Source organism: Egretta garzetta, unplaced genomic scaffold (genome assembly GCF_000687185.1).
Source record: "Egretta garzetta isolate BGI_Z169 unplaced genomic scaffold, ASM68718v1 scaffold18, whole genome shotgun sequence".
NCBI lineage: Eukaryota > Metazoa > Chordata > Aves > Pelecaniformes > Ardeidae > Egretta > Egretta garzetta.
The window spans coordinates 118,192-134,014 of record NW_009260616.1 but is presented as its reverse complement, the minus strand read 5'-3'; the positions used below and the strand labels follow the sequence as shown (position 1 = coordinate 134,014).

The following is a 15,823-nucleotide window of genomic DNA, read 5'->3' as shown; positions in this document are numbered from 1 at the left end:
AGAGGGGAGTGATAGAGTGGCTTTGGTGGGCCCCTGGTGTCCAGCCAGGGTCAAACCATCACACCCCCCTATGCAAAACAGATGCGGACAGGCTGGAGGGGGTCCAGAGAAGGACCACCAAGATGATCAAAGGCCTGGGAAGCCTGGCACATGAGGATAGGCTGAGAGAACTGGCTTTGTTCATCCTTGAGAAAAGAAGGCTTAGGGGAGACTTTATCACCATGTTCTAGTATTTAAAAGGTGGCTACAAAGAAGATGGAGACTTCCTTTTTACAAGGAGTCCCATGGAAAAGATGAGGGGTAATAGGTACAAGTTACTCCTGGGGAGATTCTGATTGGGCACAAGAGGAAAATTTTTTCACAATGAGAACAATCAGCCATTGGAATAATCTCCCCAGGGAAGTGGTGGGTTCCCTAACACTGGACACTTTTTAAGATTTGGCTGGACAGGGTTCTGGGCCATCTTGTCTAGATCATGCTTTTGCCAAGAAAGGTTGGACCAGATGATCCTTGAGGTCCTTTCCAACCTGGTATTCTGTGATTATGTGATAGAGGAGTGGATTCCATGTAGTTGTTCCCCACAGCTCTGCTTAGCTTCTTACAATGGGATCAGCTGTTCTGTGGCAGAAGTACCACAGCAAAATATGTTTGCATGTAGACCATCATTGAACTGTGTTCTGAAGTCATATTTGTCTAGATTTAGCTTTAGTTTTCTAAACTCCCCCTGAGCAGGATGTCATATGGTGTGGGATACCCCTTTGGCCAGTTGGGGTCAGCTGTCCCGGCTGTGCCCCCTCCCAGCTTCTTGTGCACCCAGCAGAGCATGGGAAGCTGAAAACGTCCTTGACTTAGTGTAATTGCTACTTTAGCAACAACTAAAACATCAGTGTGGTATCAACATTCTTCTCATCCTAAATCCAAAACACAGCACTGTACCAGCTACTAGGAAGAAAATTGACTCTATCCCAGCTGAAACCAGGACACTGTTTAAAATGTTTCCAGTATTGACTTCAGTTTGTAAGGGTTCTATAGTCAGTTCCTAAATTAAGAATTACAGGATAGGAGCTAAATGGCTTTGAGTATCATTTATAAAAATTCAGTAAAACTGTATCACAACTGTAGGACATGCTCTCATTCATTATTAGAAATCTCAGATGTAGGGGTTCTGTATTTCAGAATCATCCTATCTAGTGCATAAACAATACCAAGGCTGAAACACCCCTGAGCTGTGGAGCCAGGCTTTTTCTCACTGTAGAAATCTTGCATTCCTGTATTGGGTGGTACAAATTCACATCTGTAGAGCTTTGCGTGTAGCCTTGTGATTAGGTCAGTCTAATGTGAAAATTTGGGGTTTGGCTATTCATAGGTGGAACAGATCCTACAACCCAGTGTGTGGTTTCTTTGGGGTGCCATGACCTCATTATTGACTTGTAGACTCAATAGATTCCAGTGTGCTTTAATGTTCTAGCAACTGTGTTGGTTTAGGATCATCTACGTGCTCTCTTCAGTCAGTCCTCCCATGAGAGTGGAAGTCTTCTGGAGGAGATAACTGGAGGCAATATCTGCATGGGCTTACCCCTTGCTGGAATACAAACCAGCAGGTAGTCCATGTATGTGTGGAATTACATCCAGAACAGATGGACTTCTGTCTTCTTCTCCTCGAGTATATACACAGATTTCTACATGCTAGCTGTGGTGAATCCTTAGGTGCTCTTTGTCTAACTTGCTTGCAAACTTTATCCCTGAATTGGACAATACAGTGAGGTCCCTTAATTCCTACATTTTTCTTTTCTACAGAAATTTGTCCAATTTGATCTTAGCAGAAAGAAATTTTTAGAAGTTGTCCTGGTTTTGTCTGGGATAGAGTTAATTTTCTTCCTAGCAGCTGGCATAGTGCTTTGTTTTGGATTTAGTATAACGTTGATACCACACTGATATTTTAACTGTTGCTAAGCAGTGCTTGCACCAGTCGAGGACTTTTCAGCTTCCCATGCTCTGCCGGGTGCACAAGAAGCTGGGAGGGGGCACAGCCAGGACAGCTGACCCCAACTGCCCAAAGGGGTATTCCACACTGTATGACGTCCTGCTCAGTATAGAAACTGGGGGGGGCAGCGATTGCTGCTTGGGAACTGGCTAGGCATTGGTAGGTTGGTGGTGAGCAGTTTGCATCGTGCATGACTTATTTTGTTTATTATTATTATTATGCCTTTCTTTTCTGTCCTATTAAACTGTCTTTATCTCAGCCCACAAACTTCCCTTTTTTTTTTTACCATTCTTCTGGGGCGGAGGGGAATAAGCAAACGGCTGTGTGGTGTTTAGCTGCCTGCTGGGTTAAACCACAACAGAAGTTTAAAGCAAAATCAGTTTTTTCAAATGGTGAAAAAGCACTTCTCTGAGGACACTTGAATAATAATCCTCAGGTTCTCTAGCTTGTTGTACTGTGAAATTAGGTATCCCCTATGCTGGGGGGAGATACGAATCAGGTGACCTCCAGAGGTCCCTTCCAACCTCAGCCATTCTGTGATTCTGTGTAAATTGCATCTCAGTTTTATCCATACCAGAACATCCTGTGTGGCTGAGCATTCTGGTGGTCAGAAGATGTGAGTTCTTGCATCTTCTTGAGTAGTTGTTGAGCAACTTTACATTCCTTTATCATACTGGTTTCAGTTCTCTTCTAATTATATTGAAATTTTCTGGTTTGGGTTGCTACAGATTTTTCTTCTAATATTTTAAATGATAGAGTAACTCAAGGATTATGCTTGGCACGTGTTGCTAATAGTAATGCATATGGCAACTGTCTTCAAAAAAAATAGCAGGCTGGCTTTCGTAATCCCTCTTGGGGGTTTCAAGTATGCAAAATGCTATATTTTGGTTTAATACTTCAGTAACATTTATGTTGCTTGCTTTTGTAAGAATCGGTTTGGAGGGTGGGCTCACTTTCTTTACTGTCAGAAAATATTGCATTGATATTATTTCTGAATTACCGATTCATTATTATTGTGACTATTCATCTATATCAACATTTAGTTTGCAGTTTCTTCTTTTCAGAGAAAACAGATGGTTTGCTAGTTGAGTATCTCATAATACCTCAAGGTTTTGTGTATTGCCTCTGCTGTTCTGCAGCACTTTGTGTTCCTTCACTCACCACTTCATTCAGTGCCTGAGAAAGACTTGTTAATAAGCCTCAGCTTTGCTTCTAGATTTCTTACTTCTAGTATGTTTACTCAGCAGCCCCCTTGAGTCATACACTGGGATGCCTGATTTGTGACCTGCAGATAATTCAACTAGCGCAGACCCCATTCTTTAAGAGAGCATGGGCCAGAGAAATGGTTTGGGCAGCATCAGCATCCTGGCTGATAACCCGTTATCACCACCAGTCCTAGCATTTACATACACACTATGTTCATTTGTTAATAGAGGCATCATATGTACTGCTTGTGTACAGAATGGTGGTGATGCACGTGAGCAGTACATCCATGATGAGGCCACAGCATGAAACATTTCAGTGGCCTGTCCTATCTGAAATGTCTGGGAATCACTTCCAGGCATCCAGTTTTGTGTCGGGAAATTCTGAGGATCATGTAAACCATATGGCTTTTCTGCAGAATCTGCTGTCGAGCACCACTTCCATTGATTCTACAGATGTAAAGAAACTGATGAATAGATGTAAAAATAACATCTGCTGGTCACTGTAAGCAGTCTCTATAGTGGTCGCTGCTGTTGTAGTGGTACAGATTTGCTCGTCTGTATCTCTGAAAAGAAACAGAAACATAAGATTTCTTAACCTTATCCCAAGCCAAGTGTTTAATTTATGTTTATTGATGAACCTGCGTGGCCTGAAATCCTCAGTGGGTAGATCTGTTTTCTCCTTCTGGTTCTATTGGGAAGAATCCACTAGAATTTGTAGTGGCTTAGTGCAAAACCATGGTTGCTATTACTGGAGTCTGGACTTCGGACTCAACACCATGACATTTGGTGCAATTCATTGCTTTTACTTAAATGATGGAAGTAAATGTTCTTAACACTAGCAGGGAAAGACTTGTAGTCATGTGGATACTAAATAAAAATAGTGGTATAACCAAATCCCACAGTAAATGAGTCAATACTATTGATAAAGTAGATCAAAGTGAGTAGCTGTGTAAACCCATGTAACTTGACAGCTGTTGGCCTAATAAGAATCTTAGATCAGCAGTGGCTTGCTTGCTTTTTTTGAAGAATCAAAAATGAAAAGCAGCTCAGTGTGTATGTTTTGTTAGCTTTCACAGGAGTAAGGTGGTAATTTGACTCTTCAGTCACTTGAAAGCTGTAGTGTTTTTCATGGGGTTTTTTTGTACATATAGGGGAGTGCAGGAGAAGGGGACAGAAGGAAATAGAAGGAAGCTTTCTTCATACGTGTTCTTTTTTTATTCAACAATAAAATGGCATTTCAGTTCAGCAAGAACTGTTAAATAGCTGCAGTAGAAATGCATATATTGTTTTTTAAATTTAATTAACTTGAATAATCAGGTGCTAGCTATAAAAGCATAATTAATTAAGTCATCTTGCATAACTTGAAAGGAACCTGAATTTAAGTACAGTAAGTTTAAACTGTCTCCCAGTTCTGTTTATTTTGGTGCTTTGCAGTTCTGATTTCTGGGGAGACATAAATTAACTAAAACTCAGAATAGTTGGGCAACCATTAAAGCAAAGGTATTTTTTAAAGTGTTATCAAAAACAAAAAGAGTTTGTATCTGTTAGTATAAAAAAATGTGAGTGAAGAACTGACAAGTTGTAGGTAGCAAACACCTGAATTTATAAAATTCATAGGGGGATAGACATACATATTTGCCAGAAATTGTTGGTATGTAGCTCCAATATCAAATTTAGTTTGGGATAGATTGGTTTGGTCACTTGTTTTTTAAAAGCTTCAGTAGGCATTCAAAACAAATAATATGTTTTCATTTTATTTTCTCCCTGAATGTGATCCTGGCATACATTTAAAAAAAAAAAAAACAAAAACCACCAACACCACCATACACACACCCCCCACCTCCAATCCAACAACAACAAAATCCAAACCTCTTGCAAGAAAAAACAAACAAACAAAAAAACCTGAATAGAGGAACTGTAGAGGTTTACTTAATTTTCTGTTAATTGTAGTGGGGGGAGGGAATCCTTTATTTCAAAGTTGATCTCAAGTACAACCATGAGTAAACACTCAGATTTGTTGGTGACTCAGTACGGAAAATAAATGGTCTGCATGTATGCACAGATCAATACTCTCCCAGTTCACGTGCTACTAATAAATGACTTCTACGTTAGGGAGGCAGAGATTTTCCTGCCATATAAAGCTGTTACTGTCCTTTATTTTGCCATTAAAAAACCCTCTAGTTCGTAGTTTCTCTTTCTTTAGTTTCCTCTTTTTCTTAGTGTATTATTATTTGAAGTAGATAATACATAAATAAGAAATTTCTTCCCCTCAAATAATTTAAAAGCATGGGCAGAATTCATCACAGATGATGACATCAGCATTATGCATATATAGGTTGTATTTAAACATTGCTGAAGAGACTTGATGGGGGTGACTTATAAGAAGAATAAAACTCATCTTGGAAAACGGACTTGTATTACCATCCTTAGAGTAATTTATTTCACTTCTAGACCTTACGTGAAAGTCTGGTAAATATTTGAAGAAAGAACAATACATCTGACCCCCAGTAGAAAAAATGCTGTGCTGTTTATGGTGTTTGGAGGCATGTATTTCACAGGTGTAAAAATTTGCAAGCAGTCCTGATTCTGAAGCTCTGTTTTTCCTGCTCTTTAATGGACTACTGCTGTCTTCACTGGGTGGCCAATGGTGCATTAATGTGGGTATGAATGAGTGTAAATAGTTCAGGCAAGGTCTACCTGCTGAGAAACAATCTCCGTTTGGAAGAATGGACTTTCGGAAGTCTTCTCATTGGTCTTGTGGACCAGTGAAGTTGTGCTCCTTCTTTGTAATATTTACCTTAGGGTTGATGAAAGCACTGACTTTAGATACTGTTTTGCTGTCTTCATGCACGAAGTTTATCCAAACAAAATGCAAGATGATACACTTGGCCAATTATTGCAGTGCAGTGGGAGTGAATCAGAGACATGTTCTTATAGTATTTTTCTGTGAAACTTTTTCATTGACCAGTGAGAAGTCATGACCACTTTGGGGGGCTGGAAAGGTAATGAGCAGGACCTGATGTTAGTTTCAGCAGTGAACGCTGAACAGAGAACACACATTACAATTGAGACTAGCATCCCAAAAAATGTAGTAGATTTGGGAGAGCCCAGTCTGCATCACTGTACTGCTTTGTCTGAAGCAGAAGCTCAAGCTGTGGTCTAATACAATGGTTTTCATGGTGTGTTCATTCTTTCTGCTGTTCCTGCAGACTCATGAAAGCTAATGCTGAGAAGTAAGCGTGTTGTTAGAAGGCTAGAGGTCTTCATATGCAGTAGAGACCTCTCAGGGATCCACAGATTTGAAAAGCTGAGAATCACCTGGGGTTTTTTTTCAATATCCCAACTTATGCCTTGATAACTAGAATCTTGAATGGCCTTGTAGATGTTCTGGACGTTCCTTTTAATTTCTGAGAGGTTGTAGGCTAATCCCAGTGAGGAATGGGAAAAATTTTGATATAGCAAAATTTTTTGCCAATGATGGGAAACCATTAACTGTCCAACACTGACTCAGTATACAAAATCATTCTCAGAGAGGTGTTGTGTTATTACTACAAAGAAAATCATTAGGATTACACTTGTATAACAGGAGAATTTGCCACTCTGTATGTCACATAACCCCATCTGTTCTGTATTGCTTTTGTCAATGAAGCAAATATGAGAACTGCTCTGAATTGGTACCTTTTGCTTGAAATACACCTGAACTTGTTTCATAAATTTATCCTGTCACCAGAACCTGAAAATAACCTTAAAAAATTCAATCTTAGGGACTACTTAAAAGAAGAAAGAGATGTAGTCATTAGAAAATAAATGTTTACCTTTTCTTTTTAGGTCAGAAGACTTGTCTCCACTTACATGGTATCTTTCCTTACCTCTATGTACCATATGATGGTTTTGGACAGCATCCAGAATATTATCTTCGTCAAGTGGCATTCAGCATTGACAGAGCACTTAATGTGGCTTTAGGCAATCCGTCTTCTACTATTCAACATGTTTTCAAAGTGTCATTAGTGTCTGGAATGTAAGTATGACCCGTTAGGATTTTTGGTTATTTGTTTTGAAATGTTTTTGCTACATTTGCTACATTCTACTATACAGAAGCACTTCCTATGGACTTGGGTGACTGCAGTGCTTTTCCTTTTTCTTTTCCCCCATGTGTGTCTTCATACAGGCCTGTACAACTACTAAATAATTCTTCTCACTTGCTTTGATTTTAAGATAATCAACAGGTTTTCTCCCAAACACTTGACACAACCATTTTTTCCTAAACTTGGATCCTAGTGTCTAATTTTTCTGAATCTGTTCCTTTTAGCTTTTTCTGTCTTTGCTATTACAGCAGTACTTTCCAGCCAGCATTTTCTACCTGTCTGGGTTATTCTAGGTTCCCTGTGACTAGGCAAGTCTTACAGGAGCCTGACTCTAGGTCTCCTTTTCTTTGTTCATCTAAGATGGCCCCTTTAGGAAGCACATCACAGAGACTGTCAGGTCATGTTTATCCATCTGATTCTCTCAGCAGCACAGGCCATGAAGTGGAGACTCTTAAACATCAATTTACTTATCTGTCAAGCTGACTGTTGTGTTTTATTTGGTGTGATTTCCTACTACTGCAGGAACTATACGCTATTATTGAATGTTAACATTTTAAGGATTCTCTTAATCAATTTTTATTTAACTTGCATAACCAAGGACAAAATATGTCAAATCCTAGTGAATAATAGGAAACTGTCCAGGAGGAAGACAGTCTATAAATGCATTGAAATTTTTGTCTTCGAAAACAATGTAAATGCTAATTTTCAGTACTGTGCAGCACTATCTTTACTTTTTTTTTTTCATGCACTTATGAAGTGTGTTCTTTCTTACTGTTAAGTTTAGGAAGATAACCTTTCTGTTCCCAGCCAGTTTTAGTGGTCCCTTCTAGATATTGCTAGTAAAGTGGCTACAACTTCTTTTCGTTTTTAATCAGAACTTTTTGATGTGTTTTTGCGGTAACAAGGAAGATAACCTACCAGATTTTTTATTTCTGTTCTTTTCGCGAGAACTATGTGAATTGTAGTATAGGTGTTCAGCTTAACAGTGAAAGCTCGGCAGAGTAATCTGCTGAAGACAATCTTTCCCTGAATCAGTGAGAAAACAACAGACAGAGATTAGGAGAACCTGCCTCTTTTTCACCTCTCTTGCCTTACAGCTTCAAAACAGTCATTTCTGAAAGTCAGATGATCATTGCCTCAAAGAAGCATAGGAAAGAATGTTTCATCTCTTCTGTTTACTTGCATAAGAGGCTAATGGGAAGCATCTAGCAGAAATTGTAATACATCTTCATCTTTACCTGGGTAGACAGACATGCTTATGTAGTCACACAAATCTATTTGTTTTCCTCTGTTCTGACCCTAGTCACATTCTGCTCATAGATATTACAGTGTTTCCATAGTGAGGAACCTATATTTTTCTTTTAAGTCTTGGAGATTATCTTATCCCTTTTCTTTTGCATTAGCAGGAAAATCTAATAAAGGTTTTTTAAGTTTAACATAAGATTTTTGTTGCATTGACTTCCAAACATAGTGGAGGTCCAGGAATAAAAAAAGAGGCAAAATACACTGTCCTTGTGCATTGTGAAGTTATAGTAGGTGTTCGTAGCTAACCTTGGAAGTGTTGAAAATCTTGCTCTTTCTGCTGCCACATTAATGTGAGTATGGATAACTTGCCATGCAAGTGCTGACTTTTTTTTTTTTTTTTAAAGTAGCTTTTAATTTACATGCCTAAAGCACATTGAGTCATTATAACTCAATGTATATAACCTGTATAGGTTTATACTATCTCTATAAGAAAGAGATTGGTTCATTATACAAGATCTGATCTTCTCCTTTTCAGCTTAACAGCTTTATGTTTGTTGTTTCAACTTAACTCAGTTTTAACACCATGAACATTTTTTTAAACAGTCGGTCCAGCTTTTGGAGATATTAAAAGTGTGCATATTTAACCATATTAAGGATAGCAGTATTAATGCTCTAGTTGTGCAGTTCTGCTGCATTGGCATTTAATTTAGGACTGAAATCCCTCTTACTACTGAATTTAATTTTTTAGATTTAGCAAGTAAACATCCTGGTTGCATTTTTTTATAATATTTTTTATAAAGATATTTTATTTTGTAGAGGTAACATTTAAATGTATGCTTTCCTGAGTTTCTGTTGACTTTGGTTGTGATTACTGCAAACTGTAGACTTCCTGAATTCACCCAGTGTGTTGAATTATGGCCTGTTTCCTTAAAATCCTGTTTTACAAGCATGTTAGATTACATTAGACTTCTAGATGCTGAAAAGTCAGTAATTCAGTCAAGTAATACCAGAATTAATGCTGCCTGTTCAACCTCAGTTTAGTCTTGACATACTCATTATGCTATGTATTCTTTAATTGCGTTCTCAAATCCTATTTTCTTCAGGATTCATGCCTCATTTAGTGCACGGGATGATTAGTAATCACTGAAAAGGGGCAGCTATTCAGTCTTTTAAGCTGTTCTCATTGTTCAGGTATTTATATTACACAGCCACTATTTACTCATTTACACCTGATCTGCAGAATTAATGTCTTTAAGGACTTTGTTACAGCATTTATCAGAAAGGCTGAACACTGTTTTTGACGCAGTCCAGCACTAATAAATTTGTTAAAAAAACTGTTATGATGGTGTGGCATCAGTGTGTTTACATGTGGGGAAAATGAGGAACAATGTTAAGCCAGAACTGCTTTCTAATTTATTTATTTTTTTAGATACTTTGACATGCATAGGGCCTATTCTTTTTATCTTTAACATTTTATATAGTAATGTAGTGCTCCCCTTTGGGCTGACATGTGGGAATTTTCATTCTCCTGGATATGCAGTTTATCTTCTAATTTGTTTCCCCTGGATTTTAATACTCTGTATAGTAAAATGTGGTTGAATAAATGCTACAGCATAACTGGCTAGCTTCTTGCTTTTACTTCTTCTTCTCCAGGCCTTTTTATGGTTACCATGAAAAGGAGAGACAGTTTATGAAGATTTATCTTTACAATCCTGCAATGGTAAAAAGGTAAGGATGTGGTGAGATGAAGTTCTGGCTGATTTCCTTATAACTTGTATTAAAAAGTCAGTTTTGAAGCAAGATTCACCTATATCTTAACAAAATAAAAGCAACAAAATTATTGTCCAAATTTTTCAAAACATATAAGAAAATTGGTAATTTTAAGCACAACAATATTCTTTTTAAAGCAGTAGCATATTAGTAAAGCAAGACCACAATATACTTGCCTTTAGCTGTTCATTATTAACTCTAATTCTTGAACACTGTAATAAATTTGCATCAGGTTACTTTTCCTGTAACTCTTAAGGAAAACAGGAGCACAATGTAAGTACTCTTTCGTATGTTGTGAAGTGGATTTTAGTAGTTTTAAATTTTTTAAATTCCAGCATCCATTATTAATTTTAAAATATACTTGGAAAACTGGATAGTTTTTGTTATTAGACTCCATTTCTCAACAATGTTCTGTTAAATGAAAGCACAATTGATCTCAATCTTACTGTCACAGCAGTTGCAGTAAATTCAGGAATAAATAAGAAGGAATTATTTCTCAAGCATACACTGAAACCCCTTGAGTGTGTGGTATTACCTATCGTAACTGGTTTTTTTAAAGATCTAGTACATGATCATAAGATAGGATTGTCTGGTTTTTGTTCTAGGCTAGTAAAATTTTGCATGATGTTAAATTTGTGTCTCAATGTAACCTATATGCATCTATGATGTGACAGTTGTTTCAAACTTTGGAGCTTCTCATGTTTGAATTACTCGTATCCAAATAAGGACTGACACTTCACTTAAATTTTTCCTTTAATTTTTCTGCATAAAACTTTGGGGTTTGAACCTGATCTGTTGCATTTAGAAATGCTTAGTGCATTTCTTTGATTTATCTCAAAGTAACAGGATATATCTATACATTTATCACACAATTTGTAATTATCCAAATACCTGCAGTTATTTTTTAATGTATGTGTTTAAAAGAGCAGATTTGTCATGTTTCTGGGAAGTTGTGAAAAAACTGCTTCTGTGTATACAGTATGTAACTTTAAAACCGTGCAGCATATATTTGTATATACGTCAAGGAGAACTAGAGAGACTTTCTAAGTTACTACTGGTATGTAGGCATACAGCTGCCACAGTTATTCTGTAGAAAGATTTCCATGGGCTATAGTGGCTTCGGATACGTTGCAGGAATAGTACATGGTATGATGTTTTTTCAGAGTTGGTTTTTTTGTTTGTTTAAGCTGGAGGTTTTACAGCTCCTTTGTAATTAACATGGAAATACTGAATCATTATTCGCAGAGATCATTTTTGTAGGTATGTTATTGTGAAAACAAAATTCTTAAGTTAAAAATACAACTAAGGCAAAATTTAAGAACTTCAATTTTTTTATATTTTGATAAAATCAAATATCAGTATTGTTGTACTAAAATAATTTTTGGTTTATGTCCTAATTGTCTTTAATTTTAGAGTATGTGAGCTTCTGCAAGGTGGAGCCATAATGAACAAATCTTACCAGCCTCATGAAGCCCATATTCCCTACCTCCTTCAACTCTTTATAGACTACAACTTATATGGAATGAATTTAATAAACCTGGCTGCTGTCAAATTCAGAAAGGCAAGGAGAAAAAGTAAGGTGTTTATTTCTTAAGACCAAATAATTGTTTTGAAAGCTAAAAACTACTCTTTTGAACAAAATGTCACTGGCTGTCAGACTTTTGCCGTAGTTTGTAGCTGAATGGGTATCATATGTTGTTTCCCTAGAGTTTGCTTTCTGTGTTAAAACAAAGTCCATGTGTAGCTTTCTATGATTTTTCCTTTTTGTGCCTGTGTATGGGGATTGAGGAAGGGTCTGCTTCCTGAAATGTGATGCTATATATCAAGAAATACGTGTCCTGTCAGCAGTGCAGCTGTGACCATTTCCACAAGATGATCACACCTCTTTTCAAGTTAGAAAATTAAAAATAGTTGATACTTAGTCAAAGAATTTACATGGAAGATCACATACTAATACCGTTGCTTTAATTTTTTGACGTTTGTTTTTGATCCCTGTTTCAATTATAATTCCTTTTTTTGCTGCGGTAGTGTCTTTATAAAATTATAGCTAATCATTATGCTCTGCTGACAAATAATGTTTTTAATTAAAAAGCTTGTGTTTGTGCTAAGGTCATTTGCTCTAGGGTGAAATTTGAAATATAAATGTCTGAGCAAAGGAGGTATTTTAAAAAATTAGTTTGGCATTTTGAGTGTCCACACTTACATAAAAATGAAGTTGGCAAGAACATCCACGTTATCTAAATGCTTCAATACAAAGGGTAGGTAATAGTAGGAAAACCATAACATCTTTGGTACTTAACATTTAGAAAAATAAGTATTGTTTACTTAAATCATAATTGTTCCTACAGCTAAAGCGAGAGTTGAAAAGAACAGTAAAGTATCTTTCTGTAAAAACAGCAAGTAAGAAAGAATCATGCTGACTTCAATTTTTTTCCCATTATTTTTATGTTTATATATTCAGACAGCAATAGATTATTTTTCATAACTGATTGTCATCTAAAGAAGAATACTCTTTTCATACTCACCAGTAGGCTACACTTTGCTGGAGTCAGAACGGTAGGAGGACAAAAGCTCAGCCATGTACCTTCAGGATCTTCAGTCCTGAGGAAGTATAGTCAGTACCTTTAGCCTTCCAAACATCCAAAGCAGCCTTATTGGAGACATGCAATGTGATTGTATTGAATGGTTGTTCCCATTCTTTTTCCATAGCTCCTTTCCGTCTCTTTCAGATGATAGATGAAAGATATAAATTATTTATATTCTCCTTCATCATTTATTTAAGAACGAGAGACCTAGGTCTTGAATGGGAAGAAGAGGGTGACAGAGGAGCATGGGCTGAGACCACTGGACTTTTAACTGTTCTGGGGAGAATCCAACAGGATAAAAGCAAGGAAATGATAGATTAGCTTGTCCTGGCTTGATCAGATAAGGGCAGCAGTGGTCCTAGCACGTATCATACCGCTTTGAGTGGCTCCACATCACACACACAGAAGTAGCCTGCCTCAGTCTGTTGCAGTCCCCAGGCACAGGATCGCTATTTACTACACCTAGCACAGCAGCTGCACGACAAATGGTTTGTCCCTGGTACAACCTTACAGAGGCAATGTTGTCAAGAGGCCAGTCCTTGCACAGCAGCCCTGAGGAGCTTCATCCATTCTTAAGCTCGGACTTGTTGGAGTTGTGTAGAAGGCACATGCACCTCTGCTTACAACTGACACGCTTACCTGCCTGTTCCACAGCTTCTGTGCCTTGAGGGTGTGCCTTCATTTTAGTCGTGTACTTTGTGCCGTGCAGGCCAGGCTGAACGTTGTTTCTTAGATGGCAGTAAAAGTCTGTGCCTAAAGATGTGCAGCAAACACTTATTTTTGTTCCCCTGTAAGATGATATAAAAATCGGTCTGGCAAGGAATAGAAAACTCAATAATAGATCTGTTCCTAAATGTGAGTAAGCAGCCTCAGGAGCCTGTTTCCATTGGTATTTTTCTCATTGAGATATGTAGGCTGTTTTGAAGGCTGAGAGAGGTCAGCAGGCAAATTTGTAGTAGCAGGAATACTCTGCCTTCATCAGCCTGTATCCAGAAGAGGCAGGAGTTCTTTTTTTCAAGTTCTTGCCTTACAGATAGTGAGTAAGGTGGCTGCAAATTCATTTGTGCACCACATGCCACTAAAACTATTAAAAAACTTTTATTTTCAATAGTTGAATCTTATTCTGTAGTATGACTCTCTAAGACCTTGATGTGTCACTGCTGCTGTCTTTCAAGATCTTCACGTCAAGAAAAGGGGATTATTGAGTGTCCTTAAACCTCTATCCCTATGAGTAACTTTACTGAAGAAACAAACTGATACAGGAATTTGAGCCTCGATTTTTAGAAGTATTTGAAAATAGGTTTCATAGGGAATAAGAAAGGGGGTAATGCGCTGAAACTGTTCTGGTGTGGTATTAGAAATGCACATTATTTTTAGAAATAATAGTATATATTTTACCAGTTGGCCTGTAATCTTGTGCAGCTGCTGTGATATATCGTCCTTTAAAATATACATCTATTCAGTCTCATTTTGTCAAATCAGAATAATCAAGTTGCAGATGAAAAATAACAAGAAGGTATTTCCATGCATAGTCATCCAGCTTTTTAATACAGACAATTAGCTGATATGCCATACCGTAAAAACATGGCTGTGTTTCTTCCTGGATTGGCTCTGCCTAGGGTCAAGTAGTCACTTTTGGGCAGCACAGGCACTAAGTTATGCTAGGTTTGAGCTGGGTCTGTGCAAACGGGATCAGATATTTGGTGTTGTCTTTCTGGAGTCACCTGCTTAGGCATCCCAGTGCATAGACCATCTTAGCGCAGGTGTGGCTGAACGTGAGCTAGCTCCTTGCATAAATACAAGCGTGTCTTTTCACCGCACTTGGGTCCCACACTTCCAGTGTGACTTCAGTGTCTGTGTGCTGTGTCAGTGTTCTCAGGAGTCTGATGTAGGGGCAGGGTTTGCAGGAACTAGTCTGAGTGCAGTAGGGTTGGTCTGGAACATGTTTAATTAAGCCTGCTGGATTTCAGTTGCTTCTGTTTGTAGCTTCTAAGGCACTTTTGGCACGGTGTTTTCCAGTTGCTTCTGTAGTAACTATATTATTCAAGGTTTTGTGCTACATGAGATGTCCCTATCCCTGCTATTCCAAGTAGTGGAATTCACATCGGCAAGACTCTGTTATGAAATTTACTTTAAAATTATGGACTAAAAATACATATTCTAACAAATATTTATTTATTGAAGGTCTCTGACACTTGAACAGTTCAATTAGTGTATCTTCAACAAACATGAAAGTGTTTGCTATTGCTGAAAGGTAAATTTAATACAAAAAAAACCCTGCTACTGTGTGACACCAACATAGCTGAGAAAATTCAAGGTTCAAACTGGTCTTTCACATGGAAGTGGGAGACTGAGTAATTTTCAAGGTGGTCTCCCATTCCGCCTCCCCACAACTCCATTTCTGGGCTTTTTTCTTTCTTGTGCCACATCCTGTGTATACTGTCTTTCCTTCTTCTGAAGAGTGAAGGTTCAGGAGGAGACCACAAGGGAGGCAGTAAATCTTCAGAGGGGACTTCTCCAGCATGACTTTGGAGCACAATTCCTTACACTGAGACCTCCAAGCAAACTTAACACGGTGTTCTCTCTATTTGTAGGTCAGACAACAACATCTGCCTTCATTGCAGATTTCCACTTACTGCTACTACCACTGCATCTGGAATATATTGTGTATTCTTTTTCAGCTCACAGATAAGAAACAGGAAAAGTGTGAAGTAGAATTTAGTGTTTTCTCTGGCTTCTAATTTCCATTGGGATCTGACTTGAGGACCCAGACACTCGGGAGTTCTGAAGTTTACATCAGACTCTGCATGATTTACTTTAAAACTCGCGCAAATAGGAAAAGATTTAATTTAGGTTAAGATCTGACTAGAACACAGCAAATATAATTCTAATAATGTCAGTGTGTTGAGAATATATTCCTCTTTTTATATGTATGTACATGTTAGAAAG

The 15,823-nt window shown here is 37.8% G+C and overlaps 1 protein-coding gene across 1 annotated transcript in view; it reads left to right on the top strand.

The window, feature by feature from the left end:
• Positions 1–15,823, top strand: part of REV3L (REV3 like, DNA directed polymerase zeta catalytic subunit) — an 87,564-nt gene that overhangs the window by 2,829 nt on the left and 68,912 nt on the right. The window contains 3 exon segments of the mRNA XM_035900692.1: positions 7,018–7,207; positions 10,173–10,247; positions 11,703–11,863. Coding sequence (XP_035756585.1) covers positions 7,018–7,207; positions 10,173–10,247; positions 11,703–11,863 — 426 coding nt within the window.